Source organism: Cherax quadricarinatus, chromosome 14, assembly GCF_038502225.1.
Source record: "Cherax quadricarinatus isolate ZL_2023a chromosome 14, ASM3850222v1, whole genome shotgun sequence".
NCBI lineage: Eukaryota > Metazoa > Arthropoda > Malacostraca > Decapoda > Parastacidae > Cherax > Cherax quadricarinatus.
The window spans coordinates 25,673,420-25,693,716 of record NC_091305.1 but is presented as its reverse complement, the minus strand read 5'-3'; the positions used below and the strand labels follow the sequence as shown (position 1 = coordinate 25,693,716).

The window sequence follows — 20,297 nt, the reverse complement described above, 5'->3', positions numbered from 1 at the left end:
TCAACTACCACAAGGGGCTACTGCGGAACACCAACAACAACACCGGTAACGAGGTGACATAACTACTCCCACATTACCTTTCGGTGTACTCGTCTTTCTGGGCGAAACTCTGCACGCTGGAGTCCTCGATGATGAACTTGACGCGCTGGTAGAAGGAGGCGGTGACAGCGGGCGGCTGCTTGCGCAGGAGCACCTCCACGGGGTCGCTGGACACCATGCACATCACGTGGTCGGTACAAGCATCCATAGAGCAGCACTCTGAGTCAGAGCAGTCGGTGAGGCCGTCTGTGGGAAGGAGGAACGAGTAGTGAGATGTCTGTGGGAAGGAGGAACGAGTAGTAGTGAGATGTCTGTGGGAAGGAGGAACGAGGAGTAATGAGATACGAGGCTCCAGGCGACTCTGAGGTCACACTATCTTGTACGTTTTAGTAGTTACACGAGAAAAGCAATGACCGTGGTGATCTATATGCAGTCTCTCTCTCTCTCTCTCTCTCTCTCTCTCTCTCTCTCTCTCTCTCTCACTTTGGAACTACAAACTAAAGTTTTCTAGAGGATAAATAATTAAAAAATTGTAACACTCAGATAATAAGCAGCAATAAAGTTAAATTCCCGTCTCAGACAGTACAGTTACAGGTACAGCTGCACCGTGAGAGAGAGAGAGAGAGATGCAGACATACAGAGAGAAAGAAAGAGAGAAGCAGGCAGGGAGTTAATATTCTTCTGAAGGCCCACAACCGTTGGCAGGATTGATGAAGCCTGCGGGTATATAACCCACCACACACGCGCGCACGCACACACACACACATACACATACACACATACACACACACACACACACCTGTTAGGAAGTATTCAGTCAGAGTTGTCAGGAAGTGGAACAGCCTAGAAAGTGACGTAGTGGAGGCAGGAACCATACATAGTTTAAGATGAGGTTCGATAAAGCTCATGGAGCAGGGGGGGAGAGGACCTAGTAGCAAACAGTGAAAAGGCGGGGCCAGGAGCTATGAATCGACCCCTGAAACCACAAATAGGTGAGTACACCTCCACCTCCATCTCCCCTTCCCAGCACCACCTCTCGTTCACTGAACCTCCACCTTCCCTTCCTTCTACCAGCACCTCCACCTCTCCTCCCCACTACTAGCACTTCCCCCTCTCCTCCCGGCCACCATAAACGCCTTCCCCTACCCACCACCACCACCAGAACCTCCACGCATCATCTATTTCAACCTCAAGGACACTACACCACCTATTTACCCATGATGACCCGCTCTTGCCCTCACACACCAAGTAATATCCGCTTTCCAGCCTCCTCACACAAGGCTCGTATTGCCCTGCCACCACCCCACCTTCTTTGCCTTACACCTCCACCCATCATAACACCTCGAGTGTCAGTGATGAAACAGCCAGTAAGTGACTTTCAATAAATGGAACGAGCAGGAAGAGACGATAAGAGAATAAAATGAAGGAGCCAGACAAGATAAATAAGGCTTTTATCCAACAGCAATTTGCGTTTTTTTTTTAATTTATGGTAGGAATGTTTAGCGTTAAACCCGACAAGATTACGTAGTTGATACATGTTAATAACATGAATGAGAATGATGTGTCATTAAGGGGAATAAAGCATTAAGAGTCTCATCCTCTCAAGGGAGGCTTCGTGACGCTAGGGTTCTTGATTCAAGGAACTGAACTTGACCTCCCCTTCCCTGTCTCTAATCTGATAGCCTTCCATTCCCCCCTCAAGCGGTGTATAACCAATACTGGTTTACCCCCCCCCCCCCCGTTATAATAATGGTATACAGTACCAATGTACTACACCTGTGTATCTTGATTTCGAAGACGTTCAAGTCATAACAGAACTTAATGAGTCAGTAGAAGATGAGGAGGTCAGTCCCTCAGACTAGGCGCTGAAACAGTAGACAGTTGGCGAAACGTCTTTAGAATAAAGATATGCGTGGGAGGGGCCGTGTGTGACTGGTGTCGTGGGTACGGGAGTATATTCTTGGGTAGCTTTCGGTGGCGGTGGTTTTGATAAAGACTTGCCCTGTATGGGCCAGTAGGCCTTCTGCAGTGTTCCTTCAGGTGTTGCACATACCTTCCTCCCACTGAACGTAATAACACCATCCACCGTCCCCCTTCTAGGGGGAGTACTTTGATGCTGGTGAGGGGGATCTCCAGCCTTGACATTGGACCCACCCTCACCTTTCTCGGATCAAAATTGCCTTCCATTCCTTAGGGGTTGTGTGGCCCTTACGGGTCTAAAGCACATCCACAATTATAATTATCTCTTAAATGTGAAATTCATTGATCGAGCTGTGTGGGATCACCTTTACTTCTGTCTCTAGCCGGCCTCAAGCACTTTACCGAGAAAACGTTTCGCCCATCAGGGACTGTTATCATCTGATAATGTTCCTGAGGCTCTTGGTTCACAGAGGCACTGTCAACAAGAAACCAAAATTTCTCTCATTTCCGGCTTATTCACAGTGACGCAGTTACCCATGTTATTTATAGAAAAAAAAATAAACCAAACGCACACACACACATACACTAAAAAAAAAAACAATGAAAACTAAGAGCCCGAAAAAACCCGTCAACACGTACTGTTAAACCAAGATGGAAAAAAAACAGCATCAATTTATTCAGAGAGTAGATTTTTTTTTCTTTGAAAGTTTTGTGTAACTGTGACACATAAACAGCAGGTAAGACACAAATAGTTTACTGTCGACAACAGATACATGGAGAGTTTACCTGGAGAGGTTTCCGGGGGTCAACGCCCCCGCGGCCCGGTCTGACACCAGGCGAAGCAAAAGAATAAAAAAAATTGTTACTGAGGAAAGCTTTTACTAGTTTTCGCTGTGTGTACGTGAGTTCATAAGAACAGAGGAACACTAAAGTAGGCCTACTGGCCCATACTAGGTAGGTCCTACGTAGAGTTTTATCAAGTAAATACATGATAAAGTTCTACACAGAACGACACGTTGTCACACACACACACACACACACACACACACACACAGAATCAACCCGAACCATGATCCTGCAGGAGAAAGCACGGCTGAGAGGCAAACAGGAGTTCACGAGTGTGTACCTCGATAGAGACAGAACACAGGAGGAAAGGATGATACTGAAAGAGAGAGTGCAAAAACGAAAGGAGGAATGGGAGGAAATGAAAAAGGAGAGCAGAATAACCCAGGAACAAGTGGAAGGACAAGCACACCCCCAGAAACACCTGCAGAAGGACTCCAGCCACGACACCCCCAAGGCAACTGAACAATCCAAACCAACCATCACACACCGACCCCTCTGTTCCCCCCCCCCCTCCGCACTACAGTTACAGTATTAGAACAGAAGTTGAAGGTTTGGTACACAAATGCGGATGGATTAACGAATAAACATGAGGAACTGCAAGAAAGAATCAATGAGAAGTCCCCAGACATCATAGCAGTTACAGAAACAAAACTCACGGAGACAGTAACAGATGCAATCCTCCCACCAGGATACCAGATCATGAGGAAAGATAGAAGGGGAAGAGGGGGAGGAGGGGTTGCTTTGCTCGTAAAAAACAGATGGAAATTCGAGAAAATGGGAGGCATAGATGAGACGGGAGAAACAGACTACTTAGTAGGTACACTTCAGTCTGGGGAGCACAAGGTGGTCAATTGCAGTGATGTATAATCCACCTCAGACCTGCAGGAGGCCAAGAGAGGAATATGAAGAGAGAAACAGAGCAATGGTGGACACACTTGCTGAGGTGGCAAGAAGAGCTCACTCCAGCAGAGCAAAGTTGCTGGTTATGGGGGATTTCAACCACAGGGAGATTGACTGGGAAAACCTGGAGCCACATGGGGGTCCCAAAACATGGAGTGCCAAGATGTTGGATGTGGTGCTGGAAAACCTCATGCACCAACATGTTAAGGACACTACCAGAGTGAGAGGGGAGGATGAACCAGCAAGATTGGACCTTGTGTTCACCCTGGGCAGTTCAGACATTGAGGACATCACATATGAGAGTCCCCTAGGAGCTAGCGACCACGTGGTTCTGTGCTCTGAATACATAGTAGAGTTGCAAGTGGAGAGAGTAACAGGAGTTGAATGGGAAAAGCCTGACTATAAAAGAGGGGACTACATAGGGTTGACGAACTTCCTGCAGGAGGTTCCCTGGGACAGAGAACTGGCAGGAAAGCCAGTAAACGAAATGATGGAATATGTAACAACAAAATGCAAGGAGGAAGTGGAAAGGTTTATTCCGAAGGGCAACAGAAACAATGGGAAGACCAGAACGAGCCCCTGGTTTACCCGACGGTGTAAGGAGGCAAAAACAAAGTGCAACAGAGAATGGAAAAAGTACAGAAGGCAGAGAACACATGAAAATAAAGAGATCAGTCGCAGAGCCAGGAATGAGTATGCACAGGTAAGGAGGGAGGCCCAGCAACAGTATGAAAATAACATAGCATCGAAAATCAAGACTGACCCGAAACTGTTGTATAGCCACATCAGGAGGAAGACAACAGTCAAAGAACAGGTGATTAGATTGAGGACAGAAGGTGGAGAACTCACAAGAAATGATCAGGAGGTATGTGAGGAGCTAAACAGGAGATTTAAGGAAGTTTTTACAGTAGAGACAGGAAGAACTTTGGGAAGACAGCACAGAAGGGAACATCAAGAGGGAATATACCAACAAGTGTTGTATGACATACGAACAACCGAGGAGGAGGTGCAGAAGCTGCTAAGTGACCTTGATACCTCAAAGGCGATGGGACCGGACATCTCCCCATGGGTCCTTAGAGAAGGAGCAGAGATGTTGTGCGTGCCCCTAACCATAATCTTCAACACATCCCTTGAACATTAAGGTGGTATACAATACCGACAGGATGTTAGGTAAGACACATATGCAACAGTTAGGTATCTTTATTTCGAAACGTTTCGCCTACACTGTAGGCTTCTTCAGTCAAGTACAGAAAAGTTGATAGAAGCAGAAGAGACTTGAAGACAATGTAATCAGTCCATTACCCTTAAAGTTTTGAGGTGGTCAGTCCCTCAGTCTGGAGAAGAGCATTGTTCCATTGTTTCAGACTTTGGAACAATGCTCTTCTTCAGACTGAAGGACTGACCACCTCAAAACTTTAAGGGTGATGGACTGATTACATCGTCTTCAAGTCTCTTCTGCTTCTATCAACTTTTCTGTACTCGACTGAAGAAGCCTACTGTGTAGGCGAAACGTTTCGAAATAAAGATACCTAACTGTTGCATATGTGTCTTACCTAACAACATCCCTTGAAACTGGGCAACTGCCTGAGAAATGGAAGACAGCAAATGTAGTCCCCATATTTAAGAAAGGAAACAGAAATGAGGCACTAAACTATAGACCTGTGACTCTGACATGTATTGTGTGCAAAGTCATGGAGAAGATTATCAGGAGGAGAGTGGTGGAACACCTGGAACGGAACAAAATTATAAATGAAAACCAGCATGGGTTCATGGAAGGCAAATCCTGTGTCACAAACCTCCTGGAGTTTTATGACAAGGTAACAGAAGTAAGACACGAGAGAGAGGGGTGGGTTGATTGCGTTTTCCTAGACTGCAGGAAGGCCTTTCACACAGTTCCCCACAAGAGATTAGTGCAGAAGCTGGAGGATCAGGTGCATATAACAGGGAGGGCACTGCAATGGATCAGGGAATACCTGACAGGGAGGCAACAACGAGTCATGGTACGTGAAGAGGTATCACAGTGGGCGCCTGTGACGAGCGGGGTCCCACAGGGGTCAGTTCTAGGACCAGTGCTATTTTTGATATATGCGAACGACATGATGGAAGAGACTCTGAAGTGCCCCTATTCCCAGATGATGTGAAGTTGATGAGAAGAATTAAATCGGATGAGGATGAGGCAGGACTGCAAAGAGACCTGGACAGGCTGAACATGTGGTCCAGAAACTGGCTTCTCGAATTCAACCTTGCCAAATACAAAGTCATGAAGATTGGGGAGGGGCAAAGAAGACCGCAGAGTATAGGCTAGGTGGACAAAGACTACAGACCTCACTCAGGGAGAAAGACCTTGGGGTGACCATAACACCGAGCACGTCACCGGAGGCACACATCAACCAAATAACTGCTGCAGCATACGGGTGCCTGGCAAACCTGAGAATAGCGTTCCGATACCTTAATAAGGAATCGTTCAAGACACTGTACACTGTGTATGTTAGGCCCATACTGGAGTATGCAGCACCAGTCTGGAACCCACACCTGGTCAAGCACGTCAAGAAGTTAGAGAAAGTACAAAGGTTTGCAACAAGGCTAGTCCCAGAGCTCAAGGGAATGTCGTACGAGGAAAGGTTAAGGGAAATCGAACTGACGACACTGGAGGACAGAAGGGTCAGGGGAGACATGATAACGACATACAAGATACTGCGGGGAATAGACAAGGTGGACAGAGATAGGATGTTCCAGAGAGGGGACACAGGGACAAGGGGCTACAACTGGAAGCTGAAGACTCAGACGAGTCACAGGGACGTTAGGAAGTATTTCTTCAGTCATAGAGTTGTCAGCAAGTGGAATAGCCTAGCAAGTGTAGTGGAGGCAGGAACCATACATAGTTTTAAGAATAGGTATGACAAAGCTCAGGAAGCAGAGAGAGAGAGGATCCATTAGCGATCAGTGAAGAGGCGGGGCCAGGAGCTGAGTCTCGACCCCTGCAACCACAATCAGGTGAGTACAATTAGGTGAGTACACACACACACACACACATATAAGGTTTTTCTGGGAAGGTCGTGTTTTCTTTACTACTGTTAAAAACTCGTAATATAAACACAATATGAAAAAACACAGTTTTTCTTGTAATGTAATTTACAGCATGTAAGAACGAAATCGCAGGTCTTTCACACCTGATACAAATAACCTTTGATATACCTTTCATGAGTTCCAAGAGTTTTTCTACTCTAGAGCCTGGCCCATGGCCGGGCTCAAAGTACACTTTTCTCCTATTGTTTATTTTATGCCAGCTGACTGGTACAAGTTGATACATAAGAACATAAGAACATAAGAAAGGAGGAACACTGCAGCAGGCCTGTTGGCCCATACTAGGCAGGTCCTTTACAATTCATCCCACTAACAAACATTTGACCAACCCAATTTTCAATGCTACCCAAGAAATAAGCTCTGATGTGAAAGTCCCACTCAAATCCAACCCATCCCACTCATGTATTTATCCAACCTAAATTTGAAACTACCCAAAGTCCTAGCCTCAATAACCCAACTAGGTAGACTGTTCCACTCACCTACTACCCTATTTCCAAACCAATACTTTCCTATGTCCTTTCTAAATCTAAACTTATCTAATTTAAATCCATTACTGCGGGTTCTCTCTTGGAGAGATATTCTCAAGACCTTGTTAATATCCCCTTTATTAATACCTATCTTCCACTTATACACTTCGATCAGGTCTCCCCTCATTCTTCGTCTAACAAGTGAATGTAACTTAAGAGTCTTCAATCTTTCTTCATAAGGAAGATTTCTAATGCTATGTATTAATTTAGTCATCCTACGCTGAATGTTTTCTAACGAATTTATGTCCATTCTGTAATATGGAGACCAGAATTGAACTGCATAATCTAGGTGAGGCCTTACTAATGATGTATAAAGCTGCAGTATGACCTCTGGACTTCTGTTGCTTACACTTCTTGATATAAATCCCAGTAATCTATTTGCCTTATTACGTACGCTTAGGCATTGCTGTCTTGGTTTAAGGTTGCTGCTTACCATAACCCCCAAGTCCTTTTCGCAATCTGTATGGTTAAGTTCTACATTATTTAACTTATAAGTGCTAGGGTTATGGACACTCCCGAGCTTCAGAACCTTGCATTTATCTACAATGAACTGCATCTGCCACTTTTCTGACCAAGAGTAGAGTTTGTCTAAATCCTCCTGAATTTCCCTAACATCTACGTTTGAATCAATTATCCTACCTATCTTCGTGTCATCGGCGAATTTGCTCATATCACTAGTAATTCCTTCATCAAGATCATTGATTGTAATAAAGTTGGTAGAATTACCGACAATATGTAAAGTAAAAGGACACAAATGCAACTAATGTGACATTTATTGTGGCAACGTTTCGCTCTCCAGGAGCTTTATCAAGCCATTACAAACAATACATGGACACAGAGGGTATATAAAGGCTCAGAGTGAGGTGAATACTAGTGAGGTACCATTTCGATGTTCACTAGTGGTAGTAGTAGTAGTAGTAGTGGTAGTGACAAAAGTAATACAATATGGTAGAGCAATTAATTCGTACATGAGTAAAAGGAAATAAAAGCTATTACTTGGGTAACATAAAAATAGGTTGGACAAATATAAACTGGAATGAGGCAGGTTGTTTCAGTGTTCACTCTTTGTGCTTTGTGTAGTATAACAGGAGAGACTATGTGATGGCAGGGTTTACTGTTTTCAGGAGGATTCTTGCTAAGACTTCGGAGATGGTGAAGCTGCCGTTGTTTTGTTTAATTGTATTCGAAACAGCGATCAGTGCTGATTCAAGGCACTTGCGTGTGCGGAAATTAGTTTCTTTTATCACTAATTGGGCGTCTCTGAATTTCATAAGATGATTGGTGGAATTTCGGTGTTGTACACAGGCGTTGTTTAAGTTGTCGTTCCTACATGCGTATATGTGTTCATTGAGGCGGGTGTCGAGGTTTTTCCTAAGAGCATACCGAATTTGTAGTCCTGAGTTTCTTGACGAGGAATGTACTTACATTCACCAAACATTCACTGAGTTACAATTTCCTTCTTTTTTCATCAAAGATTGCAAGAAAAGAGCTCTTCAGATCATCAATTCTCCACGCATCAACACCGCTCCCAACAAAGTTATAATTCTTCCCAACAACCAGGTTGCACTAAACGTCTCAAAAGTACTTTCACAAGCTAACACCAGAGTCGCCATCGCTTCTACCACTTCAATAAAGGATCTAACCAGGACAAAACCCAAGCACCACGAACCAGTCAATGCAGGAGTTTACACTATACCCTGTGGAGGCTGTGACAAGATCTACGTAGGTGAAACAGCAAGAAACCTCGACACCCGCCTCAATGAACACATATACGCATGTAGGAACGACAACTTAAACAACGCCTGTGTACAACACCGAAATTCCACCAATCATCTTATGAAATTCAGAGACGCCCAATTAGTGATAAAAGAAACTAATTTCCGCACACGCAAGTGCCTTGAATCAGCACTGATCGCTGTTTCGAATACAATTAAACAAAACAACGGCAGCTTCACCATCTCCGAAGTCTTAGCAAGAATCCTCCTGAAAACAGTAAACCCTGCCATCACATAGTCTCTCCTGTTATACTACACAAAGCACAGAGAGTGAACACTGAAACAACCTGCCTCATTCCAGTTTATATTTGTCCAACCTATTTTTATGTTACCCAAGTAATAGCTTTTATATCCTTTTACTCATGTACGAATTAATTGCTCTACCATATTGTATTACTTTTGTCACTACCACTACTACTACTACTACTACCACTAGTGAACATCGAAATGGTACCTCACTAGTATTCACCTCACTCTGAGCCTTTATATACCCTCTGTGTCCATGTATTGTTTGTAATGGCTTGATAAAGCTCCTGGAGAGCGAAACGTTGCCACAATAAATGTCACATTAGTTGCACTTGTGTCCTTTTACTTTACAAGATCATTGATATATATTATAAACAACAACGGGCCCAAGACTGATCCCTGTGGAACGCCACTTGTTACTGATCCCCACTCGGATTTAACTCCATTTATGGACACTCTTTGCTTCCTGTCTGTGAGCCATGATTCGATCCACGAGAGCACCCTTTCCCCAATGCCATGAGCTGCTACTTTCTTCAACAGTCTTTGGTGCGGAACTCTATCAAATGCCTTACTAAAATCTAAGTAAATAATATCAAATTCTTTATCGTGGTCAACAGCCTCAAAAGCTTTACTGAAGAAAGTTAATAAATTAGTTAGACAAGACCGGCCTCTTGTGAATCCATGCTGAGTATCATTAATCATGCTATGCTTATCGAGATGGCTTCTTATAATCTCAGCTATAATTGACTCTAGTAATTTGCCTACAATTGAGGTCAGGCTTATTGGGCGGTAATTTGACGGTAACGACTTGTCCCCTGTTTTAAAAATAGGAATTACATTAGCCATCTTCCACATATCAGACACTGCACCTGTTTGAAGAGATAAATTAAAAATATTAGTTAATGGTTCACAGACTTCCATTTTGCATTCATTTAGAACCCTTGAAAAAACCTCATCAGGACCCGGTGACTTATTTTGCTTCAGTCTGTCTATCTGCTTCACAACCATTTCACTAGTGACTGTGATGTTACATAATTTATCTTCTGATCCACTATAAAAATTAATTACCGGAATATTATTAGTGTCTTCCTGTGTAAAAACCGAGAGAAAATAATTATTTAAAATCGAGCACATTTCATTCTCTTTGTCAGTAAGATGCCCATAGTTATTTTTAAGGGGACCTATCTTATCTCTGACTTTTGTTCTATAGACCTGGAAAAAACTTTTTGGGTTAGTTTTAGAATCCCTAGCAACTTTAATTTCATAGTCCCTTTTAGCTTTTCTTATCCCCTTTTTAATGTCCCTCTTAATGTCAATATACTGATTCATAAGATGACCCTCGCCTCTTTTGATACGCCTATAAATTCCTTTCTTATGCCCTAGTAGATATTTCAGCCTATTATTCATCCATTTTGGGTCATTTCTATTTGATCTAATTTCCTTATAAGGGATAAACGTTCTTTGAGCAGCATGTATTGTGTTCAGAAAACTGTCATATTGATAGCTCTCTTCGTTACCCCAGTCAACAGATGATAAGTGTTCTCTAAGCCCATCGTAATCTGCTAAGCGAAAATCTGGGACTGTTACTGAGTTATCCCTACTATCATACTTCCATTCAATTCTACATGTAATTGATTTGTGGTCGCTGGCACCCAGTTCCTCTGAAACTTCTAAATTATTAACAAGGGATTCATTGTTTGCCAGAACTAAGTCAAGCAGGTTATTACCCCTTGTAGGTTCTGTCACAAACTGCTTCAAAAAACAATCCTGAACTACTTCTAAGAAATCGTATGATTCTAAATTCCCAGTTAAGAAATTCCAATCAATATGACTAAAGTTAAAGTCTCCTAGAATTACTACATTATCGTGCCTTGTGGCCCTAACAATTTCCTCCCATAGTAGTCTCCCCTGATCCCTATCTAAATTTGGGGGACGGTATATCACACCTAAAATTAATTTTTCATGCCCCTCTGAAAATTCTATCCAAACAGACTCTGTATGTGTTACTTCAGACTTAATACCTGTTTTTATGCAAAAGTTCAAGCGATCTCGGACATACAATGCCACCCCACCCCCCTTCCCGATACTTCTATCTACTTGGAACAATTTAAAACCCTGAATGTGACATTCTGCAGGCATGTCCCGACTTTTTGAATTAAACCACGTCTCAGTAATGGCAAATACATCTATGTTACCTGCACTAGCAACTAGTCTCAACTCGTCCATCTTATTCCTAGCACTGCGACTATTTGTGTAATAAATATTTATTGACCCTCCTATCTCTTTACCCTTCCTGCTCCTTTCTGTTATTCCACTAAACCTATTACTGTCATTGTCAATTAGTGCCACTGGCTTTCCAATATCCTCCTCATTTTGCCTATTACTAGTTCTCCTAGTACTCATGTTACTACCCTGCGACTTCACAGTTTTCCCGCCAAAACCCATACCACTAACTATGCCTAGTTTAAAGACCTAACAGCTCCCTCCACTGCGTTGGCCAGTGCTCCCACCCCACACCTAGACAAGTGAACCCCATCCCTGGCATACATGTCATTTCTACCATAGAAGAGGTCCCAGTTGTCAATGAATGTTACCGCATTTTCCTTACAGTATTTGTCCAGCCAGCAATTGACACCAATTGCTCTGGACAACCATTCATTTCCAACTCCTCTCCTTGGCAAAATGCCACATATGACAGGTTTGCCACCCTTCCTCCTAATTATCTCTATTGCTGACCTATACCTGCTAATCAGGTCCTCACTCCTACGTCTGCCAACATCGTTGCCTCCAGCACTGAGACAGATAATAGGATTGCTCCCATTACCTCTCATGATGTCATCCAGACGGCTAACAATATCCTTCATCCCTGCCCCAGGAAAACACACTCTCTGCCTCCTACTCCTGTCCTTCAAGCAGAATACCCTATCCATGTACCTAATCTGGCTATCCCCAACAACAACAATGTTTTTACCTTCCTTTGCGTCGTCCGTCGTGATACTCCGAGTAGTCGACTCACATTCGCCAGGTAGCATTACACCACTTGTAGAATTCGTCAAGACGTTCTCGATGGTCTTCGTTGGGGTTTCTAGGGATGTCTCACTCACGTCTGCCAATGCTTCTTTGGTGCTCGTTGTGGCATTCCCAGTAGAACACTCACATTCGTCGGGTAGCACCGAGAATGGCTTGGAAGTTTCCACGGTAGTCTTCTGGTTTCTCGTTGTTTCTGCCTCTCCAACCGTTTTCTTGATCTTCAGCTTGGTTCCATGTTGCCCGGCCACTGACCAAGCTCCCCTCTTAACCTGGGGATTCACAACAGGAGGATTACTACGAATCCTCTTGTTCTCCTCCGTTAATCGCCGTATCTCCATCTTAGCAACTCTGAGCTCTTCTCTCAGCTGCTGGTAAAGTTGCTCAAGAGAGGGCATCCTGGTTCAGATTCACAGAGAGCACACAAACAGGTCTTCACAGAGCTAAGTACACGTCACCACTGATACGTGGCATCGTTTCTATTTATTTGCCCATGGAACGTGTGTAATGAGAAATGAAGGTAGGAAATCGCTTCTCTGTTCTCAAGGACAAGTGTACTTCAGTAGCCAGTGAGGTTAAAGGCACCTCTAACCCCAGACATAATAAAGGTATGAAGATTCTTGTGGTCGGTGACTCACGGGTAAGATAATATTATGGACCGTGTCATCTTTAAAGAGATAGGAAGGTGAGGGAGAGGGTGTGTTTCCCAGAAGCTGGTGTTGATGACATGGTCAACAGGTTGGATAATATCATGTCAGGTAATGGGAACAAGCTCATTATCTGTCTCAGTGCTGGTGGAAATGATATCAGCAAGGACAGGAGACAGGAGCTTTTGGATAAGTACAAGTCAGCTGTAGATTTAATTAGCTCTAAAGAAGGAGTCGTGATTATATGCAGCATCTTACCCAAAAGGGGAGTGGGCAGTGAATGGATGTTTAAAACAACTGGTGTAAATTGCTAGCTAGACAGGTACTGCAAGGAACTTACTATCCCATTCATTGATAACTGGGACAATTTATATGTCAAACGTATTATGTACGCAAGGGATGGGGTACATCTCTCTGGGGCAAGGGTGGTAGGATTAGCCAACTCGATTGAGGGGGCTGTTGCTGATTTGTCCAGGACTTTAAACTGATAGAAGATAGAGGTATGGATGCACGTGAGAAATAAACAGGTTGCAGTACAAGGGCTGAAAACAGCAGGTATTACTAGGATTCCTCAGGGATATGTTTAAAAAACATTATTCATCATAAAGTTACAAGTAAAGACAATGGAACTGGTCAGCAAAGAGAGACAGTAAAGGACAGTGGGTGACTAGCTCCCTTAAGGTTTTCTATACTAATAGAAGGAGTGTAAGAAAAAAGATAGATGAACTAAGATTAACTGCAAGTGAAGGAATCATAGTTATTATTGCTATAACAGAGACTTGGTTCAACCTGAAAGATAGGAGAAATACGTCTTCTGAATGCCACATACTAGGCTATAAATTATTTCACACTGAAAGGGTCAACAGGAAGGGTGGAGTGGCTATATATGTCAGACATAATTTAAACTGTTGTGTTAGACAAGATATAAAATTAGAAGCATCAGCCACTGGGTCTGTTTGGCTACAGCTTTTCGAGGGTCATGAAAAACTGATCTTGGGTGTGATTTACAGGCCCCAAACCTTGATAGGGAGTGCAGTCAACTTCTAAGGGATGAAATTCATAAGGTATCTTGGTAGAAAAATGTTGTACTAATGGGAGATTTTAACTTTAGACAAACTGACTTGAGCAATTTGACAGGAAATCTTCAGTCTAGCGACTTTCTTGATACGATTCAGGACAACTTCTTAAAGCAGTTTGTGACAGAACTAATTAGAGGAAATAACCTGCCTGATTTGGTTCTTGCCAACAAGTAATCACTAATTAATAATCTTGAAGTTAATGATGAGCTTGGGGAAAGCGATCATTTTCAATATATCATGGAATTACCCAAATGACTGCAGTCAAGAACTTTTTAAAGAAAGGGGTTTAGTTATAGGTAATGCATATTTTAAGAAAAAGAGGATAAATAAGTATACAAGATATGATGTAGGGTGTAATGACAGTAGTTTGTTGAACTACGTACTGGTAGATAAAAGACTGATTAGACTTCAGGATGCACATATTTATAGAGGGGCCACAGATATATCAGATCACTTTTTAGTTGTAGCTACAGTGAGGGTAAAAGGTAGATGGGATACAAGGAATATAGAACCAGCAAGTAAAAGAGAGGTGAAGGTTTAGAAACTAAAAGAGGAGGCTGTTAGAGTAAGATATAAACAAATATTGGAGGATAGATGGGCTAGTGAGAGTTTAGGTAATGGGGTCGAAGATGTATGGGGCAGGTTTAAGTATATAGTGTTAGAGTGTTCAGCAGAAGTTTGTGGTTACAGGAAAGTGGGTGCGGGAGGGAAGAAGAGCGATTAATGGAATGATGATGTAAAAAGAGTAGTAAAGGAGAAAAAGTTAGCATATGAGAGGTTTTGACGAAGTAGAAGTGATGCAAGGAAGGAAGAGTATATATAGAGAAAAAGAGAGGTTGAGAGAGTGGTGAAGCAATGTCAAAAGAGAACAAATGAGATGTTATCAACAAATTTTGTTGAAAAGGAGATGTTATCAACAAATTTTGTTGAAAAGGAGATGTTATCAACAAATTTTGTTGAAAATAAGAAAAAGTTTTGGAGTGAGATTAATAAGTTGAGGAAGCCAAGGGAACAAATGGATTTGACAGTTAAAAATAGGAGAGGAGAGTTATTAAATGGAGAGTTAGAGGCATTGGGAAGATGGATGGAATATTTTGAGGAATTGTTAAATGTTGATGAAGATAGGGAAGCTGTGATTTCGTGTAAAGGGCAATGAGGAATAACATCATGTAGGAGTGAGGATGAGCCAGTTGCGCGTGTGGAGGAAGTTCATGAGGCAGTGGTTAGAATGAAAGGGGGTAAGGGAGCTGGGATTGATGAGATAAAGATAGAAATGTTAAAAGCAGGTGGGGATATAGTTCTGGTGTGGTTGGTGCTATTATTTAATAAATTAATGGAAGAGGGTAAGGTACCTTGAGATTAGCAGAGAGCATGCATAGTTCCTTTGTATAAAGGTAAAGGAGACAAGAGAAAGTGCAAAAATTATAGAGGAATAAGTCTGTTGAGTATACCTGGTAAAGTGTATGGTAGTTATTATTGAAAGAATTAAGAGTAAGACGGGGAGTATGATACCAGATGAACAAGGAGGCTTTATGATAGGTAAGGATAAGGGTAAAGAGGTTTTTGTGGCATTTATGGATTTGGAAAAGGCATATGACAGGATGGATAGGGGGGTAATGGCGCAGATGTTGCAGGTGTATGGTGTAGGAGGTAGGTTACTGAAAGCAGTGAAGAGCTTTCACGAGGATTGTGAGGCTCAGATCAGAGTAAGTAGGAGAGAGGGAGATTATTTCCCAGTAAAAGTAGGCCTTACACAAGGATGTGTTATGTCACCGTGGTTGTTCAATATATTTATAGATGAGGTTGTAAGAGAAGTGAATGCGAGGGTCTTGGCAAGAAGAGTGGACTTAAAAGATAATCAAACACAAAGTGGGAGCTGTCACAGTTGCTGTTTGCTGATGACACTGTGCTTTTGGGAGATTGGTGGATGAATTTCGTAGGGTATGTAAAAGAAGAATATTAAAAGTGAATACAGGAAAGAGTAGGGTAATGAGGATAACAAAAAGCTTAGGTGACGAAAGACTGGATATCAGATTGGAGGGAGAGAGTATGGAGGAGGAGAATGTATTCATATATTTAGGAGTGGACGTGTCAGCAGATGGGTCTATGAAGGATGAGGTGAATCATAGAATTGATGAGGGGAAAAGGGTGAGTGGTGCACTTAGGAGTCAGTGGAGACAAAGAACTTTGTCCATGAAAGCAAAGAGGGGAATGTATGAGAGTATAGTTGTACCAACACTCTTGTAAGGGTGTGAAGCATGGGAGGTGAATGTTGCAGCGAGGAGAAGGCTGGAGGCAGTGAAGATGTCATGTCTGAGGGTAATGTGGGGTGTGAATATAATGCAGAGAACTCGTAGTTTGGAAATTAGGAGGAGGTGCGGGATTACCAAACTATTATCCAGAGGGCTGAGGAGGGATTGTTGAGGTGGTTCGGGCATGTAGAGAGAATGGAACGAAACAGAATGACATCGAGAGTGTATAAATCTGTAGTGGAGGGAAGGCGGGATAAGGGTCGGCCTAGGAAAGGTTGGAGGGAGGGGGTAAAGGAGGTTTTGTGAGCGAGGGGCTTGGACTTCCAGGAAGCATGCCTGAGTGTATTTGATAGGCGTGAATGGAGATAAATGGTTTTTAATACTTGACGTGCTGTTGGAGTGTGAGCAAAGTAACATTTATGAAGGGATTCAGGGAAACCGGCAGGCCGGACTTGAGTCCTGGAGATGGGAAGTACAGTGCCTGCACTCTGAAGGAGGGGTGTTAATGTTGCAGTTTAAAAACTGTAGTGAAAAGCACCCTTCTGGCAAGACAGTGATGGAGTGAATGATGATGAAAGTTTTTCTTTTTCGGGCCACCCTGCCTTGGTGGGAATCGGCCGATGTGTTAATATATATATATATATATATATATATATATATATATATATATATATATATATATATATATATATATATATAAATTATTAATAGTTACAAAGATAATTAGAGTGTATGGAACAAGGATAATTACATGACAAACATCATTAATAACTCCCATCATCGTATTATAAATTAAATTATATTAAAATATTTTCAATCATCGAACCTTTAACAGAAAATTACATCTGATATTTACAAAAAAATAATTATTCATGTGCATGACTAAGTGGGTATAAATCCACACACACCCACACACAACACACACACACAACACACACACACACACGCACACACACACACACACACACACACACACACACACACACACACATATATATATATCCCATATGGGGAGTAGGGGGATGATGGTAGGGTGTGGTTGGCACCGACCACTAACCCAGTCTAGGTGTCACCGTGGCCGGTGACATCTACACTACTCTGAGACCTCTCCCTGCTTCGGTTGCTCCCTTGCAACATTACACAGCTCCTGAAGAGGCACTGAGAAGTGTGAGAGTACTTCAGCTGAAGATTTCCACCCCCACCCGTGGCTAGTCCTGCATATATATATATATATATATATATATATATATATATATATATATATATATATATATATATATATATATATATATATATTAATTTATTTTTTTATTATCACACTGGCCGATTCCCACCAAGGCAGGGTGGCCCGAAAAGGAAAAACTTTCACCATCGTTCACTCCATCACTGTCTTGCCAGAAGTGTGTTTTTTTACACTACAGTTTTTAAACTGCAACATTAACGCTCCTCCTTCAGAGTGCAGCACTGTACTTCCCATCTCCAGGACTCAAGTCCGGCCTGTCGGTTTCCCTGAACCCATTCATAAATGTTACTTTGCTCATATTCCAACAGCACGTCAAGTATTAAAAACCATTTGTCTCCATTCACTCCTATCAAACACGCTCACGCATGCCTGCTGGAAGTCCAAGCCCCTCGCACACAAAACCTCCTTTACCCCCTCCCTCCAACCTTTCCTAGGCCGACCCCTACCCCGCCTTCCTTCCACTACAGACTGATACACTCTTGAAGTCACTCTGTTTCGCTCCATTCTCTTTACATGTCCGAACCACCTCAACAACCCTTCGTCAGCCCTCCGGACAACAGTTTTGGTAATCCCGCACCTCCTCCTAACTTCCAAACTACGAATTCTCTGCATTATATTCACACCACACATTGCCCTCAGACATGACATCTCCACTGCCTCCAGCCTTCTCCTCGCTGCAACATTCATCACCCATGCTTTACACCCACATAAGAGCGTTGGTAAAACTATACTCTCATACATTCCCCTCTTTGCCTCCAAGGACAAAGTTCTTTGTCTCCACAGACTCCTAAGTGCACCACTCACCCTTTTCCCCTCATCAATTCTATGAGTCACCTCATCTTTCATAGACCCATCCGCTGACACGTTCACTCCCAAATATCTGAATACATTCACCTCCTCCATACTCTCTCCCTCCAATCTGATATCCAATCTTTCATCACCTAAGCTTTTTGTTATCCTCATTACCTTACTCTTTCCTGTATTCACTTTTAATTTTCTTCTTTTGCACACCCTACCAAATTCTTCCACAAGTCTCTGCAGCTTCTCTTCAGAATCTCCCAAGAGCACAGTGTCATCAGCAAAGAGCAACTGTGACAACTCCCACTTTATGTGTGATTCTTTATCTTTTAACTCCACGCCTCTTGCCAAGACCCTCGCATTTACTTCTCTTACAACCCCATCTATAAATATATTAAACAACCACGGTTACATCACACATCCTTGTCTAAGGCCTGCTTTTACTGGGAAATAATTTCCCTCTTTCCTACACACTCTAACTTGAGCCTCACTATCCTCGTAAAAACTCTTCACTGCTTTCAGTAACCTACCTCCTACACCATACACCTGCAACATCTGCCACATTGCCTCCCTATCCACCCTGTCATACGCCTTTTCCAAATCCATAAATGCCACAAAGACCTCTTTAGCCTTATCTAAATACTGTTCACTTATATGTTTCCCTGTAAACACCTGGTCCACACATCCCCTACCTTTCCTAAAGCCTCCTTGTTCATCTGCTATCCTATTCTCCGTCGTACTCTTAATTCTTTCAATAATAACTCTATCATACACTTTACCAGGTATACTCAACAGACTTATCCCCCTATAATTTTTGCACTCTCTTTTGTCCCCTTTGCCTTTATACAAAGGAACTATGCATGCTCTCTGCCAATCCCTAGGTACCTTACCCTCTTCCATACATTTATTAAATAATTGCACCAACCACTCCAAAACTATATCCCCACCTGCTTTTAACATTTCTATCTTTATCACATCAATCCCAGCTGCCTTACCCCCTTTCGTTTTGCCTACTGCCTCGCGAACTTTCCCCACACTCACAACTGGCTCTTCCTCACTCCTACAAGACGTTATTCCTCCTTGCCCTATACACGAAATCACAGCTTCCCTATCCTCATCAACATTTAACAATTCCTCAAAATATTCCCTCCATCTTCCCAATACCTCTAACTCTATATATATATATATATATATATATATATATATATATATATATATATATATATATATATATATATATATATGTATATATAATATATATATATAATATATATATATATATATATATATATATATATATATATATATATATATATATATATATATATATATATGAACGTATGCAAATAAACGTTAATAATTTGGCAGAATGACATGGCAATACAATTCAAGGTAGGGTGGTGCCTTGATGCCGGTAAACGGCTCTTGATCCAGTGAGCTGGAGCTACAGTTCCATTTCTCGACTCATGCCTCATTAATTCACATCTCCCGGACGCCTTTCTCAAGGAAGGGCCAGAAACTGCAGCTCAACCTTCACAAAGAAAAATTTGAGCACACACAGGTGTTATAAAGTACGCGCGCACGCACGCACGCACACACGCACGCAAGCACACACATACACACACACAAACACACACACGCACACACACACACACACACACACACACACACACACACACACACACACACACACACACACACACACACACAAAGGCGAAAGCAGGAAAGAGAGGGGATGGAGAAGACAGACAGGAGATCCCAGACCCAGGAAGAAGATCAAATACAGCCTCCCTCACAACTTCCTATAGAAGCCTCCCAACCAGGTCAACCCCAGTGCAACCAAACACTCTAAATCAAAACACCCATGCCACATCCAATGCCCCCACCCACTACATTACAAACTCCATCCCCACA

At 42.5% G+C, this 20,297-nt stretch overlaps 1 protein-coding gene across 6 annotated transcripts in view; it reads right to left on the bottom strand.

The window, feature by feature from the left end:
* The window catches only part of Ten-a (tenascin accessory), a 1,550,399-nt gene that overhangs the window by 263,897 nt on the left and 1,266,205 nt on the right, over positions 1–20,297 (bottom strand). For all 6 annotated transcript variants that reach the window (XM_070084924.1, XM_070084928.1, XM_070084925.1 and 3 more), the window contains one exon: positions 78–285. In XM_070084924.1, coding sequence (XP_069941025.1) covers positions 78–285 — 208 coding nt within the window. The remainder of the gene's footprint in view (positions 1–77; positions 286–20,297) is intronic.